Source organism: Ricinus communis, chromosome 2, assembly GCF_019578655.1.
Source record: "Ricinus communis isolate WT05 ecotype wild-type chromosome 2, ASM1957865v1, whole genome shotgun sequence".
Taxonomy (NCBI): Eukaryota; Viridiplantae; Streptophyta; class Magnoliopsida; order Malpighiales; family Euphorbiaceae; genus Ricinus; species Ricinus communis.
Genome location: NC_063257.1, coordinates 1,356,291 through 1,378,833, shown reverse-complemented (window position 1 = coordinate 1,378,833; position 22,543 = coordinate 1,356,291). Strand labels below are relative to the sequence as shown.

General features: G+C 33.8%; 5 protein-coding genes across 8 annotated transcripts; 2 read left to right on the top strand and 3 right to left on the bottom strand.

Moving 5' to 3' along the window:
- The first annotated feature begins 1,630 nt into the window (after positions 1-1,630).
- On the top strand, positions 1,631-4,274 carry LOC8274642 (cytokinin riboside 5'-monophosphate phosphoribohydrolase LOG1). 2 transcript variants are annotated; one of them, XM_015718107.3, is made up of 7 exons: positions 1,631-2,025; positions 2,530-2,627; positions 2,719-2,749; positions 2,832-2,931; positions 3,182-3,252; positions 3,432-3,523; positions 3,807-4,274. In XM_015718107.3, exons 1-7 carry the CDS (start codon positions 1,891-1,893, stop codon positions 3,832-3,834), a joined length of 555 nt encoding a protein of 184 aa, XP_015573593.1. In that variant the 5' UTR covers positions 1,631-1,890; the 3' UTR covers positions 3,835-4,274. The 2 variants fall into 2 exon arrangements, with proteins under 2 accessions (XP_015573593.1, XP_002510515.1); XM_002510469.4 differs by having other exon boundaries at positions 1,633-2,025; positions 3,380-3,523.
- A 2,652-nt stretch (positions 4,275-6,926) lies between these two features.
- Positions 6,927-11,318, bottom strand: LOC8274643 (endoglucanase 10). Its single transcript, XM_002510470.4, has 6 exons — positions 10,437-11,318; positions 10,049-10,332; positions 9,533-9,970; positions 8,351-8,489; positions 7,581-7,747; positions 6,927-7,466 (listed from the first exon to the last, which is right to left on the bottom strand). The coding sequence occupies exons 1-6, from the start codon at positions 10,645-10,647 to the stop codon at positions 7,134-7,136; spliced, it is 1,572 nt and encodes a 523-aa protein (XP_002510516.2). The 5' UTR covers positions 10,648-11,318; the 3' UTR covers positions 6,927-7,133.
- Positions 11,319-12,826: 1,508 nt separating this feature from the next.
- LOC8274644 (L10-interacting MYB domain-containing protein) lies at positions 12,827-14,766 on the top strand. 2 transcript variants are annotated; one of them, XM_015721510.3, is made up of 3 exons: positions 12,827-13,123; positions 13,496-13,822; positions 13,927-14,766. In XM_015721510.3, the coding sequence occupies exons 2-3, from the start codon at positions 13,496-13,498 to the stop codon at positions 14,524-14,526; spliced, it is 927 nt and encodes a 308-aa protein (XP_015576996.1). In that variant the 5' UTR covers positions 12,827-13,123; the 3' UTR covers positions 14,527-14,766. The 2 variants fall into 2 exon arrangements, with proteins under 2 accessions (XP_015576996.1, XP_015576992.1); XM_015721506.3 differs by having other exon boundaries at positions 12,827-13,127.
- A 527-nt stretch (positions 14,767-15,293) lies between these two features.
- On the bottom strand, positions 15,294-17,988 carry LOC8274645 (probable diphthine methyl ester synthase). 2 transcript variants are annotated; one of them, XM_015721515.3, is made up of 7 exons: positions 17,688-17,988; positions 17,459-17,583; positions 17,118-17,347; positions 16,670-16,709; positions 16,428-16,519; positions 15,641-15,898; positions 15,294-15,510 (listed from the first exon to the last, which is right to left on the bottom strand). In XM_015721515.3, exons 1-6 carry the CDS (start codon positions 17,835-17,837, stop codon positions 15,678-15,680), a joined length of 858 nt encoding a protein of 285 aa, XP_015577001.2. In that variant the 5' UTR covers positions 17,838-17,988; the 3' UTR covers positions 15,294-15,510; positions 15,641-15,677. The 2 variants fall into 2 exon arrangements, with proteins under 2 accessions (XP_015577001.2, XP_002510518.2); XM_002510472.4 differs by having other exon boundaries at positions 15,294-15,555; positions 17,688-17,986.
- A 1,612-nt stretch (positions 17,989-19,600) lies between these two features.
- On the bottom strand, positions 19,601-21,704 carry LOC8274646 (protein SPA, chloroplastic). The gene is made up of 5 exons (XM_002510473.4): positions 21,464-21,704; positions 21,289-21,372; positions 21,128-21,179; positions 20,255-20,411; positions 19,601-19,897 (listed from the first exon to the last, which is right to left on the bottom strand). The coding sequence occupies exons 1-5, from the start codon at positions 21,617-21,619 to the stop codon at positions 19,876-19,878; spliced, it is 471 nt and encodes a 156-aa protein (XP_002510519.1). The 5' UTR covers positions 21,620-21,704; the 3' UTR covers positions 19,601-19,875.
- Positions 21,705-22,543: the final 839 nt, after the last annotated feature.

Sequence of the window (22,543 nt, the reverse complement as noted above, 5' to 3'; positions counted from 1 at the left end):
TAAAACAATTTCAAGATACAAAACAGAAAAGAACAATTAAAACTAATACTATAAAAGCTTATATATTTTGTTAATTTTTTTAAAAAATAAATATTATACATAAGTCATATAATATAAAATAATAATGACAATGTATTAGACATATTATATGTATATATTGTCCTTTATAACGCAAATTGCTAGATCCGTTCTAATAGACGTGAGATTAAAATCTATATAAACCCCCCAATCAGTGGTACGAAGATGATAGGAAGCCATAGATGAACCCTTGACCCCAGCCAAATCGTACATCATCACTCATTATATAAAAATAAAAATAAAAATAAAACCATGTTGAATCCTCTATGGCATTCCCAATTTGTCACATAATTATTAAAAGGAGAAAAAGAAATAAAGAAAACAAGTGTTACATTATAATACAAAATCAAAAATGAATCACCCATCTTCGAGGAGGAAAGAATCTTCCAGGGCATGGTCCTCAAATCTCTATCTGGCAACTAATTTATTAGCCTATAAAGATTTATAATTAGTGAACGGTCGATGTGCTTACAACTCTACTTATTACTTTTAATTTTATTTTAACTATTAATACCTGAGATTAATTAGTACCCACTTGATAATAATAGTTGCATCTTTAGCCAGTGTAGCAGCTGCTCAAGTGGGAATTCTTTTCTGGCTCTTCATTAATGGAAAATAATAATGGCTTCCCTTTTATTTTTTTTTCTTTTAATTCTTAGAATGATCACTGCAAATAAGGGGAAATTTTGAAGAGAAAAAGAAAAGGTCCAGTCTATGTGCAGGACAATCGCAACCACCGGTACAGCTGTTATACGAAAACAATATGTTAAATCATCCATCCGTAGGTCCAAATCGTACGGACCACAAGAGATTTCTTTTCCTTTTTTGTTTTTTCTTTTTTGGGTTCAAGAGGTTCACTTGACCTTAAGCCCTACCATAGCTTTTCTCCTTTGAAATCTGATGAAATAGAAGGTGACAGGTTCTTGAGATGGATGAGTTACCATATTAAAAGCCTTGATCTAGCATTACAAGAGGCCTGATTCTCTCACAATTGCTCTCTCCTGATAAATTCATCACTGTCATATTTTAATAAGTACTTATTTTAAGAGGAATTGAAGAACACTTATTTTAACAGGTTATTAATATTAGCTTGTTTAGATTTAATTTAGGATTAGTCCTATACTTAATGATTTGGGGTTAGTTTTTAGGATTAGGAAACATATCATTAATCAGTAATAAAGAAAGTTATTTTTTCTTAATTTCTGCGATATTTGTTTTAAGGCGCAGTTGTGTGCCAGCCTCGTATTTATGCTAACTCAACGTGTAATTCTATATCAATTTAGTATGCATAGTGAAAGAATGGATTTAGATGAACAAAGAAAGTAAACAATTAAATAAATATAAAAAAGTGATGGATTAATAATAAAGTAGCTGAAATTGGAAATATGAAAAAGAGCAAAGAATCTAAAACTAGAAAAATAAAAAATAAAAAAAATTAATACAGTATGGTGAGCTTTAATTTTAATATATATATATATATATATGTATTAAGAGTGATGACGTGGCATGTGGGGGCATTGATATTGATATTATAAAAAGGGGACCAGGGACACCAATTTCTTTTAGAAGACCCCAAAAAGAAAAACGTAGGAAGAGCAAAAAAGAAAGAAAAAAAAAAAAAAAACACTAATTTTCATTCCCATACTTTTGGCTTTGGGATTTCAAGTGATTCAGGACTTCCCAACCAGCCACATTCTCTAATTCCTTACCCTATTACCCTATAACCTTTTAGCTTTAGCTCTCTCTCTGTTATACCATATACTAATCTTAATTCAACGATAACAACACTTTAATCTTCAAGCCTTTCCTATTATGGAAAACCAACAGCAACAGCAACTTCAGCCTCCCATGAAATCAAGATTCAGTCGTGTCTGTGTATTCTGTGGTAGTAGCCCTGGCAAGAATCCTAGTTACCAGCTTGCTGCTATTCAACTTGGCCACCAACTGGTATTCTTTCTTCTTCTTCTTTTCTTTACATATTAAGCTTTAATTGACCGTTTGCTTAGCATCCTGCCTTCTTTTTATCCTTGTGAACCAGAACGAAGTTAATCTATCTTTCCTTAAGAACACTGACTGTTCTGTTCTTGTAAGAAAGAGAACAAAAAGAAAAACCTTTTTCTTTTCGTCTGGTTTCTTAAAGTTCGATTTGTTTTTATGATATATTCTTCAAGATTCAAGTTTTAAAGTCCGTGGCAGAAGAAAGCAGAGATCTTTGCAGGGACTCTGTTCTGTTGTTTTGCTTTCTTTGGGTTGGGGATCAGAAATATAGTATTGTGCAATTGAAGGAAACGTGAGTGAGACTAACAATTAACTGGAAATTGGAGTTAGTAATTAGTAGCGACACGGAGTTAATTAAATTATTAATGAACGAAAGAGTATTTTTATCGATTCAAACACGTCTCTTTATTGTTTACATTATAAACAAAATTTAAACTTAAATTAATGATGCAGGTGGAGAAGAACATTGACTTGGTTTATGGAGGAGGAAGCATTGGTCTGATGGGTCTGGTCTCTCAAGCTGTTTATGACGGTGGCCGCCACGTGTTGGGGTAAACATCTCTCTCTTTTACCTTCTTCCTTTTTCTAATATTAAATCTGTAATTCTGATTTATTTATTTATTTTCCTTTTTATGGTTGCAGAGTAATACCTAAGACTCTTATGCCAAGAGAGGTAATAAAGATTAATAATAATTGCATATTTGGGACTTTAATCCCATAATTCAAATCTATAATAATTGTGCATGGAATCACAGATCACTGGAGAGACTGTGGGTGAAGTAAGAGCTGTATCAGGCATGCATCAACGCAAGGCTGAAATGGCTCGTCAAGCTGATGCGTTTATTGCCTTACCAGGTGCTTACTGCTGCTCCTCATCTTCTTATGCAATTATTCAACAAAAAATAATTCGTATTATTTACTACATAAGCATATAGCTTTTAACTTTTCCTCGTCTTCCAAAAAACCCTTTTAGCTTTCTCTTTAAAACAAAAATAGAAAAAAGAAAAAAGATACCTTAGCTTTCTTTTTCAATCCAAAAGCCAATCATTCAACATCTTTTTACACTCCCAATATAACTGACAAGAAATTGAAATTGAACGACCAGGTGGATATGGAACTTTGGAAGAATTGTTGGAGGTCATCACTTGGGCACAACTTGGCATCCATGACAAACCGGTATTTATTTTTATTTAATTGATAATCGGTGCAGGATTTTGATAATTAAGTGGGCGATGGATTAGAAAACTAAAGAAAATTGAAATTTGCTATAAAAAGAAAATTAGTTAAAAAGGGAATTCCTCAGGTAGGGCTTCTGAACGTGGATGGATACTATAACTCACTTCTATCGTTCATAGACAAAGCCGTTGATGAAGGGTTCGTTACCCCAGCTGCCCGTCACATTATTGTGTCTGCCCAAACTGCCAATGAACTCATGTCCAAGCTCGAGGTACGTAAACAAGATTATTTATTTTCCCAATTACCTCATCTTTTACGAAAAATTATTCTCATTCAAAACATTAATGCATCTCTAGTTTCTGTTTTATATTGCCCTCTTTTTTATATAGCCAACCATTTATTGATCTCTAATGAGTAAGAAAGGAAAGAAGAACTACAATGCGCACATGCTAATTATATTATTAGTTTTGATATTGTATATACAACCTGGCGCACGTGGAATTCTAGATTTTTTTTTTTTTTTTTTTTGATAAGTATGTAAATTTTGGGAACAGGAATATGTACCAAGGCATTCAGGGGTAGCCCCAAAGCTAAGTTGGGAGATGGAGCAACAACTGGGATATACTCTAAAGACAGATATTGCGCGTTGACATGTTCAATTATTTGATCCAAAGATTCATAACCTTTTGCTGATCTTCTCAACTTATTAATACACAATTAATACATATATATATAGAGAGAGAGACAGAGATGTGAGCTTCCCCCCCCCCCCCCCACAAAAAAAAAAAAAGAAAAAGAAAAGTGCCACCACAGTTCTTTTATTCCAGCTGTGGATCATATATTGCTTTGATAATTTTATTTTATTTTTCACTTAATTAGAGTCTGACGTGGATAAACCAAAAATAGTGAGTTTGTAACTAGTTACCGGTGCTCGGCGTCGGTGATTAATTACGGCTAATATGAATGTAATTCTGTATATTTGCAATTAATGTTGTATCTTGAATTTAATGGATGGGTTGTTACATATTGCTTTCACTAAAAAGAATGTTGATAAGGATGTATGGAGCGGAACCCCCATGAGAGGGACCATCAATGATTTTATGGAAATAACATAACATTTCGCATCTTCTCATTATTATTATTACCTAACATTCTATATATTTATCATACTAACATATCCATTTTGTTAGGGTTTTGAGGGTGTAAGGATAGATGGGATTATACCTAATCATTGATTTGAAGAATGCACCTAATCATTGTTTTCAGACTAGTGATTGTTGTTACACTCAGTATCAGCACTGACAAAATATATTAAACCTTATAAATTAATTTTGAGGATATATATTTTTTTATTATGAAAAGTGATCTCGGACTTGACTGTTGTTTTTCTTTTTGAATTCATAATAGAAATTGATTTATAATGCTACAGGAAAAAAAAATGATTATGCAAGGAAGACCATACTTCTCTTGAAGGTTTCAAAATTTCTTTTTGTTCTGTCAGGTTATATGTAAGGGTAGGGATCTTTGTCCTTTGACTATGCAACATAAATTTTATCTTTGAATTCATCGAATTCTTTGACCTGTGTTGTAATAATAATAATAAAAAGAAATTCTAAATCTGTAGGCTTAATGGGGATTGCAGTTATGTGTTAATACGTATAGATGAATGTTAGAACACTCTCTTTGCTCATTTTACTCAAGTACTCTCTCTCTATAATTGGTCCATATATCACTCATCATTTTTGACAAAAATTTATATACATATATATATGCTATAATCAATAATAGAAGAAAGAGAATATTCACATATTTTTCATTTTTTTTATAAATTACTTTTATCTGAAGTATTTTAAAAAATAATATTTAAAACTAAAAAAAAAAAAAAAAGATCTTGTAAAAACCAGTTTCAAGCGGTGTGGAATATTGTTGAGTTCAAATATATAACGACATTCTATATTGTGAATGTGTGTGTAATATAAAAAGAGAGTAAATTCAGCATCGTGAGTAGCGCACAAAGTATCGTAATACATATGTGCTGTTACTTTCTTCTAGTCCTATATATAATAGAAAAGTTAATATCTCGCAATTTGCAAAGAGCAGAGCAGAGCGTTGCATATATATGGTTCACAGAAGAATCAGTGAGTAACCAGAGTGAGACAGTGGTCGGAGATGGAGGGACTGCGGGACTTAAAGATGGTGAGAACAGAGAAGGACAAGAGAAGATGAAGCTAGGACTTTAAAGGCCAAAGGAAAGACAAACAAGTGAGTCGTGTGCAAACGAAGGGAAAGCGACGGTTATAGCAGAGAGAGGAGAAGAACTCCTTTTCATGAATAAATCATAATTAACGTACCTTTAAGGTTCGGCTCATGTTATGGTGGGTGGATAGCTGTTGATGTTTGTTGTTGATAAGGGTGGTCTAGGGGCAATGTACCAAGTTTAGTGCCCACACGTGAGGATGTCATTTGCCATTTTTCTCGTTGTTGAAAGGTTATCTCTCTTTTTCACTTTTTTCTTCTTTTTTTATATTAAGACTTACTTTTGCATTGCAATTGCCTTTTAATTTGCAATCAACATCATAATGAGAGCTGAGCGGCAACTCTCCAACTTTTATTTTAAAGTTCAATCTGCACTCCAAGCAGATTTGGGACTTTATAGACTTTGACTAATAATTTTTATGTCATTCGTTAAAAAAATGGTCTGTTCCGTTTCTTCGTCGAGTCAATTCACAAATTGACTGCACCAGTTCTACAGCACTGATAATGCTCCGACCTCTCTACCATGTGATAGCTTTTGGATAAGCATCCCACCCTTTTTTAATTCTTTTTTCTTCTTCTTCTTTTGAAACTTGATAAGCATGAGATTGAGAAGAGCCATGTGCTGAGTTATTGTATTTATATTGTCTGTGGAATATATGTCCCTCCATATTCAACTCGGATGGTCTCCGTCAATCATGCACCTACCTATGCCCCCTATCCATCTTCACTGTAGCCGCATGATCTCAACTCAGCTAACCCGAGTTGGTTCAAAACCTGTACTTCTTCTATGAGGAAGAGACTGCCAACAATTAATTTCACGTCATTCAAAGTCTTTCTGCTGAGTACCGCTAACCAAAAGAATTTATTCTTGCTTCTTATCTGAAAACGATGGAGATGAGAGCTAATTAAGGACTTGTTTGTTATCCGTGATTCGACCATTTGTTTGTTACCCGTGATTCTGGGTTTTATAAACAGAATCTAGCAACTATTTATTATTCTTTGATGCTTAGTTCGTTGTTTCTTCTATAGTCCCATCAAAATTACTCACTACAAACGCCAATTATGATGACACAGTTGAACGAACCACTATTCTAATTAAAGGACCACGACATTCTTCAATTTTTCTTGACCATTGTTTATTACTGATCAATGATTTCAAATTTAAAGTGTTTGTGTTAAAGAAATTCCCAAATAACTGTTCAATCCAAAAGCCTTGGTTTTAATAATAAAATCTAAGATATTGAGCGACTCCAAAGATATTTCACATCATTAATAAATATATGATATTAGAATAGAAGTTTACAATAGAGCTAAAGTCGCCTCTGTAAATATTATCAAGGGTTACGATACTGATAAACAACGTAGACAGCAACAAACTGAAACAATGACATGTTGAAACTTGAAAGGAAAGAATTATGTGAAAAAAGAAGGATTCGTATTTTAGGGCATCCCACTAGGTACAAGCAAAAAAGATTCTACATGCAACTGAACCAAGAAACTCAGACACGGGGATTACAGTGTAAAGTAAAACTATTTAAGGTGCAAATTCTGCATAGAAACCAGTAACACTTACTGCTACATATAGTACAAACAACATTGTAACTAGAGATATACTCCGGACAATTTTAGGCGAAGGACTGAACTGCTGAAGACGTGGTGACCAGGCTCGATAGCAGGCCAACAATGACTGCACTGTTATATGTACTTGGTTCCCCTTGCATTGAGTTGTTCCGAGAATCAACATATGACTCGTTTAAGAAGGGCCCACCTACAAATGCACCGTAAGCAACATTGGGATTGGGTTCCTCTGCATCAAGCCATTTCCAGCCATCCTTGCAGCCCGTTGTTGCATCAGCTGGGATTGAAGCTCCCCTATGGTGCACATATTGTGGGTACTTGTCACCATATCCGACAAGATAGCTCATTTTCATAGGATTCTTGCCCAAGACATAATCAGCCTGGATAATGATTATACAATACTATCAGTTTGGAAGGAATGAGGCTTCAAGATAAAGAACTTCAGTGAATTCTGATTACTTGCTAGAATAGCCAGAAGAATACGACCAGTTTACCTGGGATTTGGCAAATTTCCGAAGATCAGATGGTTTAAATGAAGTTCCATCGCAAGACAGCTTTGCAGTCCTTGAAGTAAGCATGTAGTCACTATAAAGAGCAGCTAAGAATGCAGAAGCAACAGGATGTTGCAGAGCATTCCATTCACTGACCCATATAAGGCCACCTGAATCATTGCAGCGGACAATGTTACATAGATCAGGACAAGAGTGCTTAAAAATTCAACTATGTAAAGATAAAAAAAAAAACTCGCTAGCATGTGTAATCATCTCAAATGTTTTTCATCTTTTAAAAGTGCGCAGAATATCAAGGTAATCTCTAATGTCTACATTCTCCTAGTCTTCTAAACTTTTGAAACATCTCGACAGAAACAAAAGTTGTTTCATTGCTTAAGGGTGAATACAAGACATGATTAATAATCAATTTCTTTATAAAGCACGCCAGTGCATAAATTACTAGATTGATTCACGATACTCATTATCCTCAAGGATATTTCACATTACAGCAGCTATCCATATATCTTTTTCTCATATCAATTGTAGAGTGCCATAAATCACCAAAAAAAAAAAAAGCAGCTTCTGTTGACCAAAATGTAAATCAAAACGAACAGCATGTTGAAGGACTGGAGTAGCAGCCCAATCATTTCAAAGTGTCAAGCACAGATATGAGATGTAAAAGGTAATAAAACATTTACGACTATAACAGGTAACACTGTAACAGGAACTTGATCTGCATGCTACTAGCTTAATTTACCAAGGAGATACGTTACCATCAGTTCTGCTGCTTGTGGCTGTTGGAGAATCAGGCAAAAGCCCGCACATCACAGCTTCAGCTGTTTGCCTATACATTTGAAGGCCTGAGTTTGAGGTGTCTTTCTCACCAAAGAAGGTTAATCTGGACAGTAGAACCTGCATTAAAAATAGATTAATTTTTCTCTCAAAGAGTGGAGACGAAACTAAAAGAAGAAGTCTAAGATCAAGATTTAAATATAGTCTGAGTCTTGAGAACTCTGTTGAAATAGTATTTTCTAAGAGAAGACCGAATTGTCCATATATGCCTTTAGCAGAATTAAAGAAAAATCCGAGCTATTATGCAGATACTTTCCCAGATGTCATGCATCTCAATGTGGGACAACAATTTCAACCAAAATTCAAGCTATTATACAGATATCTGCCCAATGTTATTATGCATCTCAATCTGGGACAACAGTTTCAACCACAAAGAATTGGTCTGCCGAGCATGCACTTCTATCATTTACCTTAGAACAAATAACAGCCTGGAAAAAGGCTTATTCAAATTAGATAAAGAATAATTTAGTAGAAGTAAACAATACAGTTTTATTTTGCAACATATCTATAGCCAAACCTAATAGATTATGTTTCTAGCTGCTTTGGCATGTCTGAAGTTTTCAATCCTTCTGTTTGCGTACTTCATGAATCTCAGCATTGTATGATGAAGAACTTGTTGAAAAGAGATTTCTCTTTATCATTTAGTTATCTTGAAAATTGAAAAAAGAACAGACCGACCGAAAGAAAAAAAACTGAGACAGATAACTAGATAGTATTTAAAATAAAAAAACTTTCTTCTACATGCATTGACATGCAAACATTTAGGTTAAAAATATCTCATAGCCAACTGCAGTTCCCTGATTTTACAATCAGTCCATATAATTTTATGGCCATGCAATAACTGCAGATAAAAACGAATTATTTAGGAAAAGAATATATTAACATAAGCTAATCTCCAGATAAATAGGATCAGGAAGATGCAGACATCACACATCTCAGTTTTGCCATGCGTAAGGAAAGCAAAAACTGAACGCGCAAAGAAAGAACATCTGCGCCTGGGAATGAAGTAAATGTATTTGAGACATAGGAAGACTAAATGCGAGTTTGTGAAAAATCTATATAGCGTGGCAGTAAGTTCAGTCTCCTGGAAAAATGAAGTTTACCTGGGTTCCTGCTAGTTTATTGTCCCAACTAAACCAGGTTGGACTTCCCCAATTTGCATAGGATTTTCCATTTGTTCCGGTGACATATTGGAGGTAAGATTTATCATTTGTTGCATGGTAAAGCCAGGTGGCCGCCCATAGAAGCTCATCCCCGTATCCAGTTGAATTATAGAAGTTCTGGACTTCAGGGATGCTCTCACTGTAAGAACCTCTATGCCTATCAGCAAAACTAAACAATTGTCGAGCATGCTTAAGAAGGGTGCTTGAATAAGCTGGATCACTTTTCTTAAACACCAGAGATGAAGAAGCCAGAGCTGCCGCAGTTTCAGCAGCAACGTCTGATCCTGGAGAAGTTTCATTCACCTGAATAAGAGGCCTCTTCTCGGTCATATCCTCAGGCCTGTCCCAACAACCATGGTCAGCCTTGGGATCACCAACCTGCAATGTTTCACAGGCTTAATGTATTATAATTGCAGAAATTAAATAGACTCTACAATTTAATGAAATCCAACTGACCTGAACGTAAAGCACATTTTCTGAAGCATGAGCATTGATGAGGTAATCAGTGATCCACTTAAGCGAATCTTGAGCAGGTTCCAACTGATTAACGGCATCCATTTGATCACCATACTCAAGAATAGCCCAAGACAATATTGTTGCAGTAAAAGCCATTGGAAAACCAAACTTCATATGATCTCCAGCATCATACATTCCTTTTGATAGGTCTCTTTTCGCTTCATTTCCATCATCAAGAGCCGAGTCACCTCTCCATGATATACCATTATCCACCAACTTACCAGCTGCATTAATTACTAATAATTAAACCAGCATTTCCAATAAAAACTAGCAAAAGAAATTTAGAAACAGAACAATGTGCACATAAAACTTAGCTAAAATAAAGTACATTTTTGGATGTCGAAGAATTGCATCGCGATATTGAGAGCATCCGCGTATTTCTTTTCCACAGCGCCGGGAGGGCCTGGAACAGGACTAGCATCGCCGGAATTATGAGTTTTCTTTTTAACTGTGTAAACCACCGCAACCACAACTACTGCTAATACTACAGCCACAATGAACCAACCACAGAAACCTCTTGACCTCGACTTCTCCCCCATTTCGGAAAATGCGAGCCTTATATATCAAGAACAATCTATAAGGTCTAGATCTATCACGATAATGTGATTATAAACTCCCAAGAAAATTTAAATAACTTCTCCGAGATTGAATACAATGTCTAATCGCTTGCATTTAGCAATGCGATAGAGATTTATGAGGAGAAATCGATTCAAAAATTTGGAAATCTGTGGTTTAGAGATGCAGCTCTGCAAACTTTTGTTAATTTACAAAAGAAAGAAAAAAGTAGCGGGTAAATGCTTGTTTTAGAAACTAAAAATCCTAATTAAGGAATAGTTTATTAGTTTTGGAGTCGGATCTGAGCCAACCCGGAAGGGAGAAAGCCCGATGGCGGAGAATCTGATTCTTTCTTGTTAGTAATGTGGTAGCTGGTTATTTTCTGCACCGACAAATCGGGTTTCCCTTTTCCCGGTTATTTTAAAGTTTCAGCCGTTTCTGTTTGGTAAATGACGGGTATGTCCCCTGAATCATGATTTGGGGCCGAGATTTGGCGAGAGGGAACGGATGTTGACTCCATCAAGCAGAGAGAGGCCTACTAACAAACTAACAGAGTGCAAGTGTTTGACCGTGCCGTGGCAATAGTGGGTCCCACTTGATATGGGCCGTTCAACTGCACTAGTACCGACAACTGGTAATTGGTAAATGGTTTTTTGAACTTGTCAAGTTTTTAAGCAAGGTGACTCAATTGAGCAGCTAGAGACTACCCACTCCACGGTGAAGTTGATGGTCCAGTTTTGAAGTTATGCTGTCCCTTTCATCATTTGGGCCCACTTTTTTTCTATTGAATTTGGCAAGTGGAACCCAACATGTTGGCAGATAAGTGATAGGTTGAGGATAATAACTCACCACAGTACGCGTATTTTTTATTTTTTTTAATGTTTCTATTTATATTATTGGTTTTATAAAAAAAAATTAGTAAATTATTTTACATCACACTCTATTTCAATATAAATTTTTATAGAAATTAGAAATAAAAACTTATAAAAGAGTATATTATTCTTTTAATTTTTATTTTATTATTATAATATTTTACTAGTATAATTATTTACTATTTTTTATTATATTATATATCAATTTATTAAATACGATTATATTATATAATTTATGAGTATGATGAACAATACTGGTATATATTTTTTTTATGTGTACTTACTTGTTATATTTAAAAATTTAAATTTATATATAATTTTATAATTCATTTTATTAATCTAATAAGTTACATTTCTAATTAAATAATAATTCTAATTTTAAAAAATATTATTAATCTTAATATTATATTAGATAATAATTTAATTTTTAATTAGACAACGATTCTAATTATAGAAATATAATATTTTAAATAATATTTTTAGTATTATATTACTAATAAGTTATTCATAATAATTTTTAATTCTAAAAAATAGTGATATTAATTACATTTATAAAATTAATTTATATAATACTAAAAATTAGTTAACAGAATATTTTTAAATTTTTTTGTCAATATTAATTTTTTTATAAATATTATTTATATAATAATATTAAATATTACTTATAAATTATAATTAGAATATTATTTTTAATTAGAATAATAACAATATTTATACAATTTGTGAACAATTTCAATTTATTTATAAATATTAAAGAATTTCATCAGCATTATGGAGAAACTAAAAGGAAAATAACGGTACTGATGAAACTAAAAAATAATAATTAGAAAAGACAAATAAAAAGAAAAAAGAGGATAATTATGTTTTCATTGCTATTTGCATACCTAATTAGTTTCATGTCTTCATTAGGAAAATGACATGGAACGTGAATGAAAAAAAGATGATGTATTCACAGAATGGATTAATTGCCTCACTTGGACTAGCTTTACTGCTGCATGAACAATCCTCAACTTTGTATTGTATTACATAAATCTGAACTCTTACATCAATATTCTTCCTAAAATATTTACTTTCATTTAAGGATTGATGTACTTCAATACTTTGTAACAGATTTTAAGATGATTTTGTTTTTGACCAAATACAAGTTGCTTATGCGTTTGCATACATTCTGTTCAACGAAACGCCGTCGAATTATCAGGATTCTACTTGGACTAATCCTTATTAAAACGCAGCCGTTTTTAGATTAAAAACCCACAATGTTAATAATATACCAAGGCGCCAATTTGGGAAAACTATTAACATGTCATCATCGTCGTTTCACATAGAGCACTCCTGATTAATTAGATCAACAGTCCCTCAAAACTCAATTTGTTAATTCTCGCAACAAAAACCATTCCAGTCAAAATTCCTTTTCTTAATGGTGCATTAGTTCCATTAGAACGGAGTTTTGGAGGCTATGAGACCGTCCTCGTGTAATATGCGGTGAAATCTCCGATCAGGTTAACGTACGAGCATCCGTCGTTGCCGTTAATCATCATTGTTACTTTAACCTATTCGACTTTAAGGGACGCAGCGATTTTTGCGTTGTGTAGGTGAAAAGCCTCAATTTTTATTTTCGATTACATAGGTGATTTGTGCAGGATTATTAGCACTTAAGAGTAATTCTGCTAGTACCATCTCTATTTAGGGTTTTAATCGCGTGAATCTTCTGATTTTGTTGTTTAAAATAGTAGCATTTCACCAAAATTTTCTTATATATCGTTTGTTTACATGTAATTAACTTTGAAATGAACGAGGTTTGATTCTTATAATCAAGAATTCTTGTACTTATATGTCAAACACTATGGAATACATTGGTTTTCCAATATATTTTTTGCCATTGGCCGGATAGATGCATCGTTAAGTATTTACCCACTTTCTGTTATAAGAATTTGAGTCATCTTGTTGATATGTTTTCTAGATGGATATTGAAACTGGAAATCACCCTAAGCATGAACGTTCAAGGAAAAGGTGGACAGCATCCCTTGATAAGATATTTGCAGACTTGGTAGTGAAGCATATACAGCTTGGAAACAGACCAAATAATGTCTTTGACAAGAAAACTTGGAATCACATACGGGATGAGTTCAATAAGCAGACAGATCTAAATTTCAATAACAATCAATTGAGAAAACACTTGGATGTACTGAGGACCCGCTATTATAATTTGAAGTCGGCTTTTGTTCAAAATGAGTTTACAATGGAGGATTCTTGCTGCATTGGATTTGACCTATGGGAGGATGTTGGGGTTTGTTTATTTCTTTTATTCTTTTTTCTTTTCTTCTCTGGAACTTACAATTTGCATTTTTTTGTTACTATCATATTGCGAATGCTGACAGCCTGAACTTACAGGCGCAACCTAGGCCCGAGGCAATCAAAGTCAAGGACTGTCCTATATATGAGCAACTATGCGCAATATTCACAGATACATCAGCTGATGGAAAGTATGCACAATCAAGTCACTTTGAAGGGTTGGAAAAAACTGTTGGAAATGGTTCTGCAGGCTTAACTTCACATATGGTTGCTGGGTCCTCTCATTCTGAAAATCCATCTTCGTCTAGACCAATGCAAGGAAACCCTGTGTTGCCAGATAATATAATTAAGAATATAGCAGAGAGAAAAAGGAAAAGGCAGTTAGAGACACAATCTTCTTCAGAGCAGAACAAGAAGGATCAAGAAATAAATGAAGCTATGGCAGAAGCTTTGTTAGAAATGGTAGCTGCTTCAAGTTGGAGAAAAGTTTCACTAACACAAAAGGATAAAAAATTTACTATAGCTAATTGCATTAAAGCACTAGATGAGATAGGAGACGTTGACCAACAACTCTACTTTGCAGCTTTAGACCTCTTTGAGGACCCTAACTTCCGAGAGACATTTCTCTCTTTGAAGGGTGATCAGCTACGTTTGACTTGGTTGCAGGGGAAGTGTGGTAGATCCAACATTTTCTTTTAGGCTATAGAAGTTTGGCCTTTTTCCCTAGGATGTAAAAAGATAACTTTAGTGTTTGCAAGCAAATCTTTTATATCATGTTTTCATGATGAACAAGCCATATTTTCTAGTCTGGTTATACCAGGAAGCTAGGCTTATATACAAACCTGTGACTTGCTAATTGCTAGTACTTCTTTACTACTATAAGCAGGCAATTGAAATGTGTTATTGTCTATGATAAAGAACTCGCCAGGAATTGTTGAATGCTTCACATGAACTGGAGGTGGCTGAGCAACCTGAACATGGACTATCTCTCAAGTCATTTGACCTGTGAGCCTCATGGCAATCAGTGCTAGTATTGCCTTCCTTTCCTACTGACAATCCAAGTTACTGGCTGAGACAATGCGCTCCTGACTAGTATTTCTGTGAAGCACAGAAGTCTAAATGCTAACAAGGGCACCAAATTCAGCCGGTCAAGGGACAAAATACTCTTCAGATCTGGGTTTTTTTTTTGTTTTTTAGATATAATCTACTTGAAAAGGATACCGCTATTTTCATCTGTAGCAATTACATCAAGTATTCTTTTTCCCTTAACAGGTGAAACTATGGGGGCATTTTGGTGGACTTGGGCTCTCAGTTTTGAAAGTCGGCGCAGGATAGGTTTGTAGACAGGCTTCTTCTGAGCTTTGACCTTTGGAAGTGTAAATTAATTAAAAGTATTGAAACAAACATACAAACTCATCTGATCTTCAGTCATTCACTGAAGTCACTCTTAAAGAATCTCAGCAAAATGCTAAAAGAAAGCACATCTTCCACGGTATAGCAGCTTCAATAGATAAGCTTACACAGATTACAGTTCGCTCTTATGCAAAATTAGGCATGAAATTCTTGTTTTTAGAAATAAAATTGTATACAAGGTCTTTGCTTGAAAGAATAAAATCTACTTCCCACCCGCTTACAGCCAAAATACAATAGTCTTCTCTAACAACTTTAAAGGGCAGCAGGGACCTACAGAAATGCATTGGAAGCATGAGTCCAGTGTCTCCAGAAAAGCTACAAAAGCATAAACACTGTAATAATTAAACATAAAGTTGAAAAGGATCACATGAAGCAAGGTTTTCATTCCAAGAACATTTACCTGCCAACTTCGCACATTTAACTCATCAAGGAAAAAGTCACGCTCTTCCATCATCCTTGTGGTCTAGACTCCCTTTTTCAAGTTTGTAAACATCCAGCATTTCTTCTTCTAGGGGATGGGTATTGCCAACGATTACAAGGCAATGCAATGGTGTTCCAAAATCAACTGTAAGCAATTGCCTCATTGTTCCAGCGACTATCATCTGATCCTCACTTCCCAGCCGAGCAAATCCAACGCAATTAGTGTCTTCATCATATGCTGCAGGAGAAGTCATAGGTTGCAAACTTGCTATAATTAGCATGGGACAGTTTGAGATCTTTGCAAGTCTTTAAAAAGTAGCGTACTAAGAGCTGTTGAGAACATTAAATATCAGAACCCAATGCCAAAAGCAATAGAGGACTGCAATTGAACAATGGAGAACTTTTTAGTACTTTCAGTAGGGTCTAACTCTATCACACCAAAGTTAGTAGAAATGAGAAATTCAAAGAACAATTTTATGGTATATCTTAGGTAACAGCAAACAAAGTGTAAGTTAGGATGTGCCTCGACTTGAGGTTAGGAAGATCATGTAATAAGCTAGAATTGAATGCCCACTTGCATATGGCAACATTTTAAGGCACTTAAACTAGTAGCTGGAAGGAATTTATAACTACAGCATCAGATTTGAGGAAATCTTTTTAAGAAATAATATAAAATAGCTTCACAAAAGCAAACTAATTTTTGTTGCTTGAAAATGCTTGTTGCGAAATGAAAGACTAGAGATAGGAAAAACACTAATGACTCTTACCAGATTCTCCACGTTTTTGCTCAACCTCCAAGAGCTGTTCAATGGCAGTATTTATTGTCATGTACCGAGGGGGTTCATACTTCTTCCTTCCTCTGAAACAATTTAACAGGTAAATAACAAAGAAAAGAATTAGTCCACCAATAATTAACCATGTAAAGTCACACACACAAGGCAAAGGCAACCACATGAAGGTATCCCCAAACCAATACTCAAAGGCCTTCTTTAGTTTCTTGAACACGTACCTAGACAAGGATTCCCATGAAGGTTCCTTCACTCGTATATCTGGCAAGATATTTGATAAGAGTTTTCTGTCAGATATCTCTAAGAAGAAATTGCTACACAACCTATCAACCATCTAGGAACAAGAATAGTTTCTCTTCAATTTTTATTGATAAGTCAAAAGGTTTTGTATGAGGTGCACCAACCTAGAGCTAATCAGTGTTTTCCACAATTGGACTGCAAGTATTGATATAACCCAATGCATTTAACTCCCGAAATTCCAAGGCTCTTATTCTTGCTTATAGCTAAATCACATTTTCAAAATATCCAAGGCTAGACTAGATAAATAAATTTGCCTTATTAAAGTTTTAGCTAAATACTAATTAGTAAGACATGCAAAGCTGCTGCTAACGTCAGTATTGATGCACAGGCAAGTGACACAATCAAATTGAACAAATAAGAAAAACTCACCTAACAAGCAAAGAGTATGCAATCCAAGATCACGATTTGTTTTAATCTTCTCATAAAAGCTACCAGGTCTCCAATTATCAGTGAAAAAGGGAATTGAAACCGTCTCACCATAGCGATACAATTGTAATCCACAAATCCCGACAGCATTCATTACAGATGCATTATGTACTACTTTCACGTCAATTCCTAATGTCTTGGCTCGAACAACAAGATCAGTATGTGTTGTAGCTCTACATTACATAACATCCAAATCAAATTAATTAAACTTTAAAAAGAAAAAAAAAAAAAGCAGCAGACATAGACAAACGTCAGAGTAAAATTGAGAACAGAGGACATAATACCCAAAAGGATCACCAACAACGAGGAATGCCACATCAGATGAGCTAGCTGCTGATAACATCTCATCAGCTTTCTCTTCTACCATTTCTCTATCTGCAATTATGATTGGTTTTCCGTAGAGATTTTCCTTAAAAAGAAAATCAAATTCATAAAACAAAAAATCAACAAATAAAGAATAAATAAATAAATTACGAAAAGAAAAAAAGGAGAAAAATGGTATAGAAAAGTTACCAGAGTAGAAAGTCCGTCGGTAGAGAGGCCGAAAGAGAGAAGAGAAGTGTAAGCTTCCATGTAAACTTTCTCGCACTTCTTAACTGCTTCTAAACCTCTTAAAGTTATGTCTTTCTCGTTGCCTAATCCTAGACCTATTATGTACAACATCTTTCCCCCTCTATCTATCTGCTAAACCCTAGCTTTCTCTATGAAGTATAAACTACTACAAAAACGTCAAGTTTTGCTTTTAATCCAGCCGAAACGATCTAATGCAGAGAGATTTCTAAATTTTTTTCTCGGTGGCCGAGTAGTGCAGCAGAAATACGGCACCGTTTACTGTTTTGAAAGTACGTTTTACAATAATACCCTTGTGTTCCAAATTAAATAACTGCGCGTTCATCCTACAATTGTGCAATCGAAACCTCTTTCTCTTTCTTCTGCTATCTTAATCAGCATGAACACCAGAGAGAGATCATCGAGTTCTTGTCCTTCCTCAACAGAATCCTTTAGCTTCTTTCTTCATGACCTCTGCTAGGCAAGCGTAATGTTTTTCTTCCTCTCTTTCTTTTCTTATGTTCTTTTTGTTCATTTGAAATATGGTTTGTTAAATATAAACAATATTTTCTCAACCAAAAGCGGTATAATCACTGTTTCCAGTCTGAGTTGGAAGATGTTCCTGAATCCCGCCATGTTAAGGAGTTGATATCGAAACTCGTTATTATTATGACGAATCACTTCTCCTCGCCATTGGAATGAGTGTAATCCCTGATAGTATGAGACATTTACATATTTCTTTTTCTTATATACGCTGGTTAGAGATTTTCTTCATTCGGCTCTTTATTTGATTCTCTTAAGAGTTTTAAGAAATTAGCTAGAATCAAATATATTACTGTTTATTGTATTTGTTGTAGCTTCTAGAACTGCCAGTTTTCTCTCCACTCCAGCACGACTTCTATAATCCGGACCCATTTTTTTCTGATCCTTCCATAAAAGATTCATTCTCTTAAAGATGAGCTTGAGTACATGTCCTCTTGAATGATTTTATGCAGGTTCATTAAGTTATATAATTAGATTAGGATTTTAATTTAAAAAAATTAAGAGTTTTTGAAGAATCTTATGGTAAGTTTAGTAGGGAGAAAAAATCTCCTAAAATTTCTTATAATATTTCTTATAATAAAAGTATTAGATTGAATGAAAAAAAAAAAAAGTTGCTTTTTAAAAAAAATTAAAATTGCACTTCCTCTTCCGAAAGAAGCTTATATACATTAAACAAATATAGCAAAAGTTTAACAAATAATAATATCATAATTCAATTAAATATTTAAGATTTTCTTAAATCTAAATCAATAATAAAAATATAATTAATATTATATTTGTTAGAATTATGGTTATTATTTAATTAATTAGAAAATTAACTGAGTATTTATATATTTATATATTTATATATTTACATAATTAATATTAACAATATCTAAAATTTATGAAAACTACACATCATTATGTATCAAAATTATGTTGGCGTATTGAGCACATTGTTACTTTATATGAAAATATTTTTCAATTAAAATTGCACTTTTATATTTAAAAAGTTTTATATGTACAAAAGATTCAACTAACATTAAATTAAATATATATGATAAATACATGGTAAATGACATAGTTGGAAATATCATGATCAAATTTGATATTATAGAATTATTTTCCAATAAAATCTTTGATATGTTAAGAATCCTTCTCTTTCTTTTCTTAATATTATCCAATTATATTTCTAAACTAATATGTGCTATTTTTAATGATTAATATAGTTATTTAATTAAGTTAAATATGTATTTATTCTTTTGATTTTAATTATTTGGTCACTTTAAAATTAAAATTATTATTTTTTAATTTTAGTCTTATTTATTTAATTTTTTTATATTTTAACACTCGGCTTCACTCAACATATCCGTATATATTTTGCAAAATAAGTGGTAAAACAAAAAAATTGCTTACAGTACAAGGAAAGGTCAAATGCCACCCAATCATGTTATCTGACAACCACATTACGTATCAATAGAAAATATGAAAGCTATATGTGAGTAATTCAAATGTTATAACATTAGAAAGATGGAATAGGAAAAAGGTGCTGATCTCTTCTAGTTCCCATTAGAGAATTGAATTTCCCTTGGATTGAATGCAAAACCATTGCTTCTACGTCTGAACAGCTTCAATCATCATCTTTGAATTCTCTGCTTGCAGTAACATACACTTGTGTTAGCAATTCAATTCAGAATTTCAAGCCTTCAATTATCTGTCTCTATATCAACTTGAAACTTAATCACACATCGAATGAAGAGCAAAACGCAATTACTTCCCTGCTCCAGCTTAGTCTGTGCATGCTTCGAATGCCTAGTAAGTTCTTAATACTATTGACGTTTTTAGGACAAGTATCGGGCAAAAGTTCAGTACATATTTATCATGGCCGCATGCTCTTTTCCTAATTTTACAATCATAATGACTAATCAAAATTATAAAGCGCCAGCACGTTTTTCCAATTACAACTTGTCTGCAAAAACCAAAAGAAAACATAATTCACAGATTCATACCTGCGATCAAGATACCGCGGTTGTATTCCAGTGCCTTGACATGTCGTGCATGTCAAAGAACCCGCACCATCACAATTGATGCACCTGGAGACTTCTTTCTCTTCACCACCAAGCTCTACTGTCACTGAGCCAGTCCCCGTACAAAATCTGCATCTCTCTGGATAAGAAGTAAACCAATTCTATGTGTAAGAAACAGAATATAGAAGTCAGACGTTCAACATGGTCATATCAAATTCAAAGGACCAGAAAACTTGAGTTATGATTCCAGAATCATGTCTTTTTGAATTTCATTACTAAGAAATTTGAGCTCTATATATAAGATCTTAGCGTTGCATATGCAGCCACTATCCGCCTCTTTTGCTCAAAATGGATAGTGCATTTGCAGAATCAGCTCTGAACAATACAAGATTCCAGTTTTCACTTTTCATTGATAAAAAAAGTAACGTAGAAGTGTTGAACATTGCTCGCTAAATGAATCATTTAAACCAAAGAGCAAGTATATAATCCAAGTATTTCAATCAAGTACATCAAAAAAGAAGAGCAGAAGCCAATGGCATCTAGTGGAAGAAGTTTAATACATTCTCTACACAGTTGTGTTAGCACCTTCATTAAGGTGTTTCACATACTGACATATACTTGTGTAAGCCAGTTGCTATCCGCATGATTGAAAGAAAACAAGGCCAGGCAAAATGAAACATATGGCCTCTAAACAACTAAACATTGATTATCCCACCAAATTTATGGTTTTTCATATCCCATATAAAATGATATAGACTACAGAGGCACACCAGCAAACAAGCAGATTGTTGACAAAAGGCATAAATTAATTTCGGCCAGAAAAGGAGAAGAATGCAATTGATTAGAGTATCTTACGAGCACCGGAGCCATTGCAAGGGAAGCATGGCTGAGTATTTTCTCGCTTTGCCTGCAGCATGTAATCATAAAGGCGCTTAACCATTGTACAGTTGCAGGCCAGAAGGAGAAGAAAAACAAAAAAAAAAAAGAATGTTAAATAAATAAAGAAACTAGCTTACAGCATTATCGATTTGGGTTTCGTAGAAGACTGGAATGCCTATTCCAATAGCAATGCTCACAACTCCAACAGATATTGCCACTACCTAATTTTAATTACACATTCCTTTATCAGTACACATCTAATTTTGTTTATTTAAAAAAGAAATAAGAAAGAAAAATGAGTGGAGAAAGAACCGTGTTCTGATCAAGATCAATAGCTCTGATGCATGGATAAGATGATGATGAGCGCTGATTTCTTAAAGACTTGCAGGATGCAGTTAAAGTAGATGTTTTAAGCGGACAGCAAAGAAATGGCGAATGAAGACGAGGAATTGAAGGTGCTAAAGGCATTTCTGCTTTTACTTACTCTCCAATTCTCGAGTGGCTACCAGTCTGCTGAACTGAAAGACCGCCAACAAATCGAAGCCATGGCGATTTGGATATGTGGGGCAATTTCACACATCAACCACCAAACGGTTGCGATCAGATGCTCATACCACGTGGCGGGACTTCTGTGGCTACTTTCAGGAAGCCCAAGTCCTATATGTTGCCCATGGTGCTATGATGTCAATATTAGGCCCTTATCTTTGAGTTAGCCAGAGTTATTAATTAGGCCCATTGGCACCATTTGTTTTGAATAGAATGTTGACATCTTTTTGCTGACCATTAACAACATAAATTTTGTTTCCATTATTCAATCTAGCTACTTTAATAAAACTGAAATTTAGATTGACGGTTCAATTATAACATACTCTACTTGTGTTTATCTGATATTTAACAAATAAGTATTATGGGGTTATTCTGAGAAAAATATTGGTTGCAGTTAAATTCATTTAAGATAATTAAAGTTTGTATAATAGTTCCAAATTCATATAATAACAAAAATAGACATCCGCATCTTTTAGTCAAACTAATGAGTCATTGTCAGAGTTTTTCTTTTTTCTTTTTTTTCTAGACTTAGATGTGGAAAATCACCACCAACAGGCATATTCACTATTGTAATGTTATGTGTGTTCCCAAATAATGAAAGAGGATGATGCTTAATGTGATTAACACAAAGAGAAAAAAGAGAAAAGGTGTGCTTAAACTTGCTATGAAGCATAAATTATGGCCAGTTTGGCATTTATTCTGGATACTTTAGGTTTTTAATTTTTAATTTTTTTTTTTAAATTTACTGCTTTTATTTTCTTAAAAATCTACACTAATAAAATGATTTATTTTATTTTTTTAAAAGAAATGGATTACAAAAATAACTATAGAAAAAGAAAAAAGATA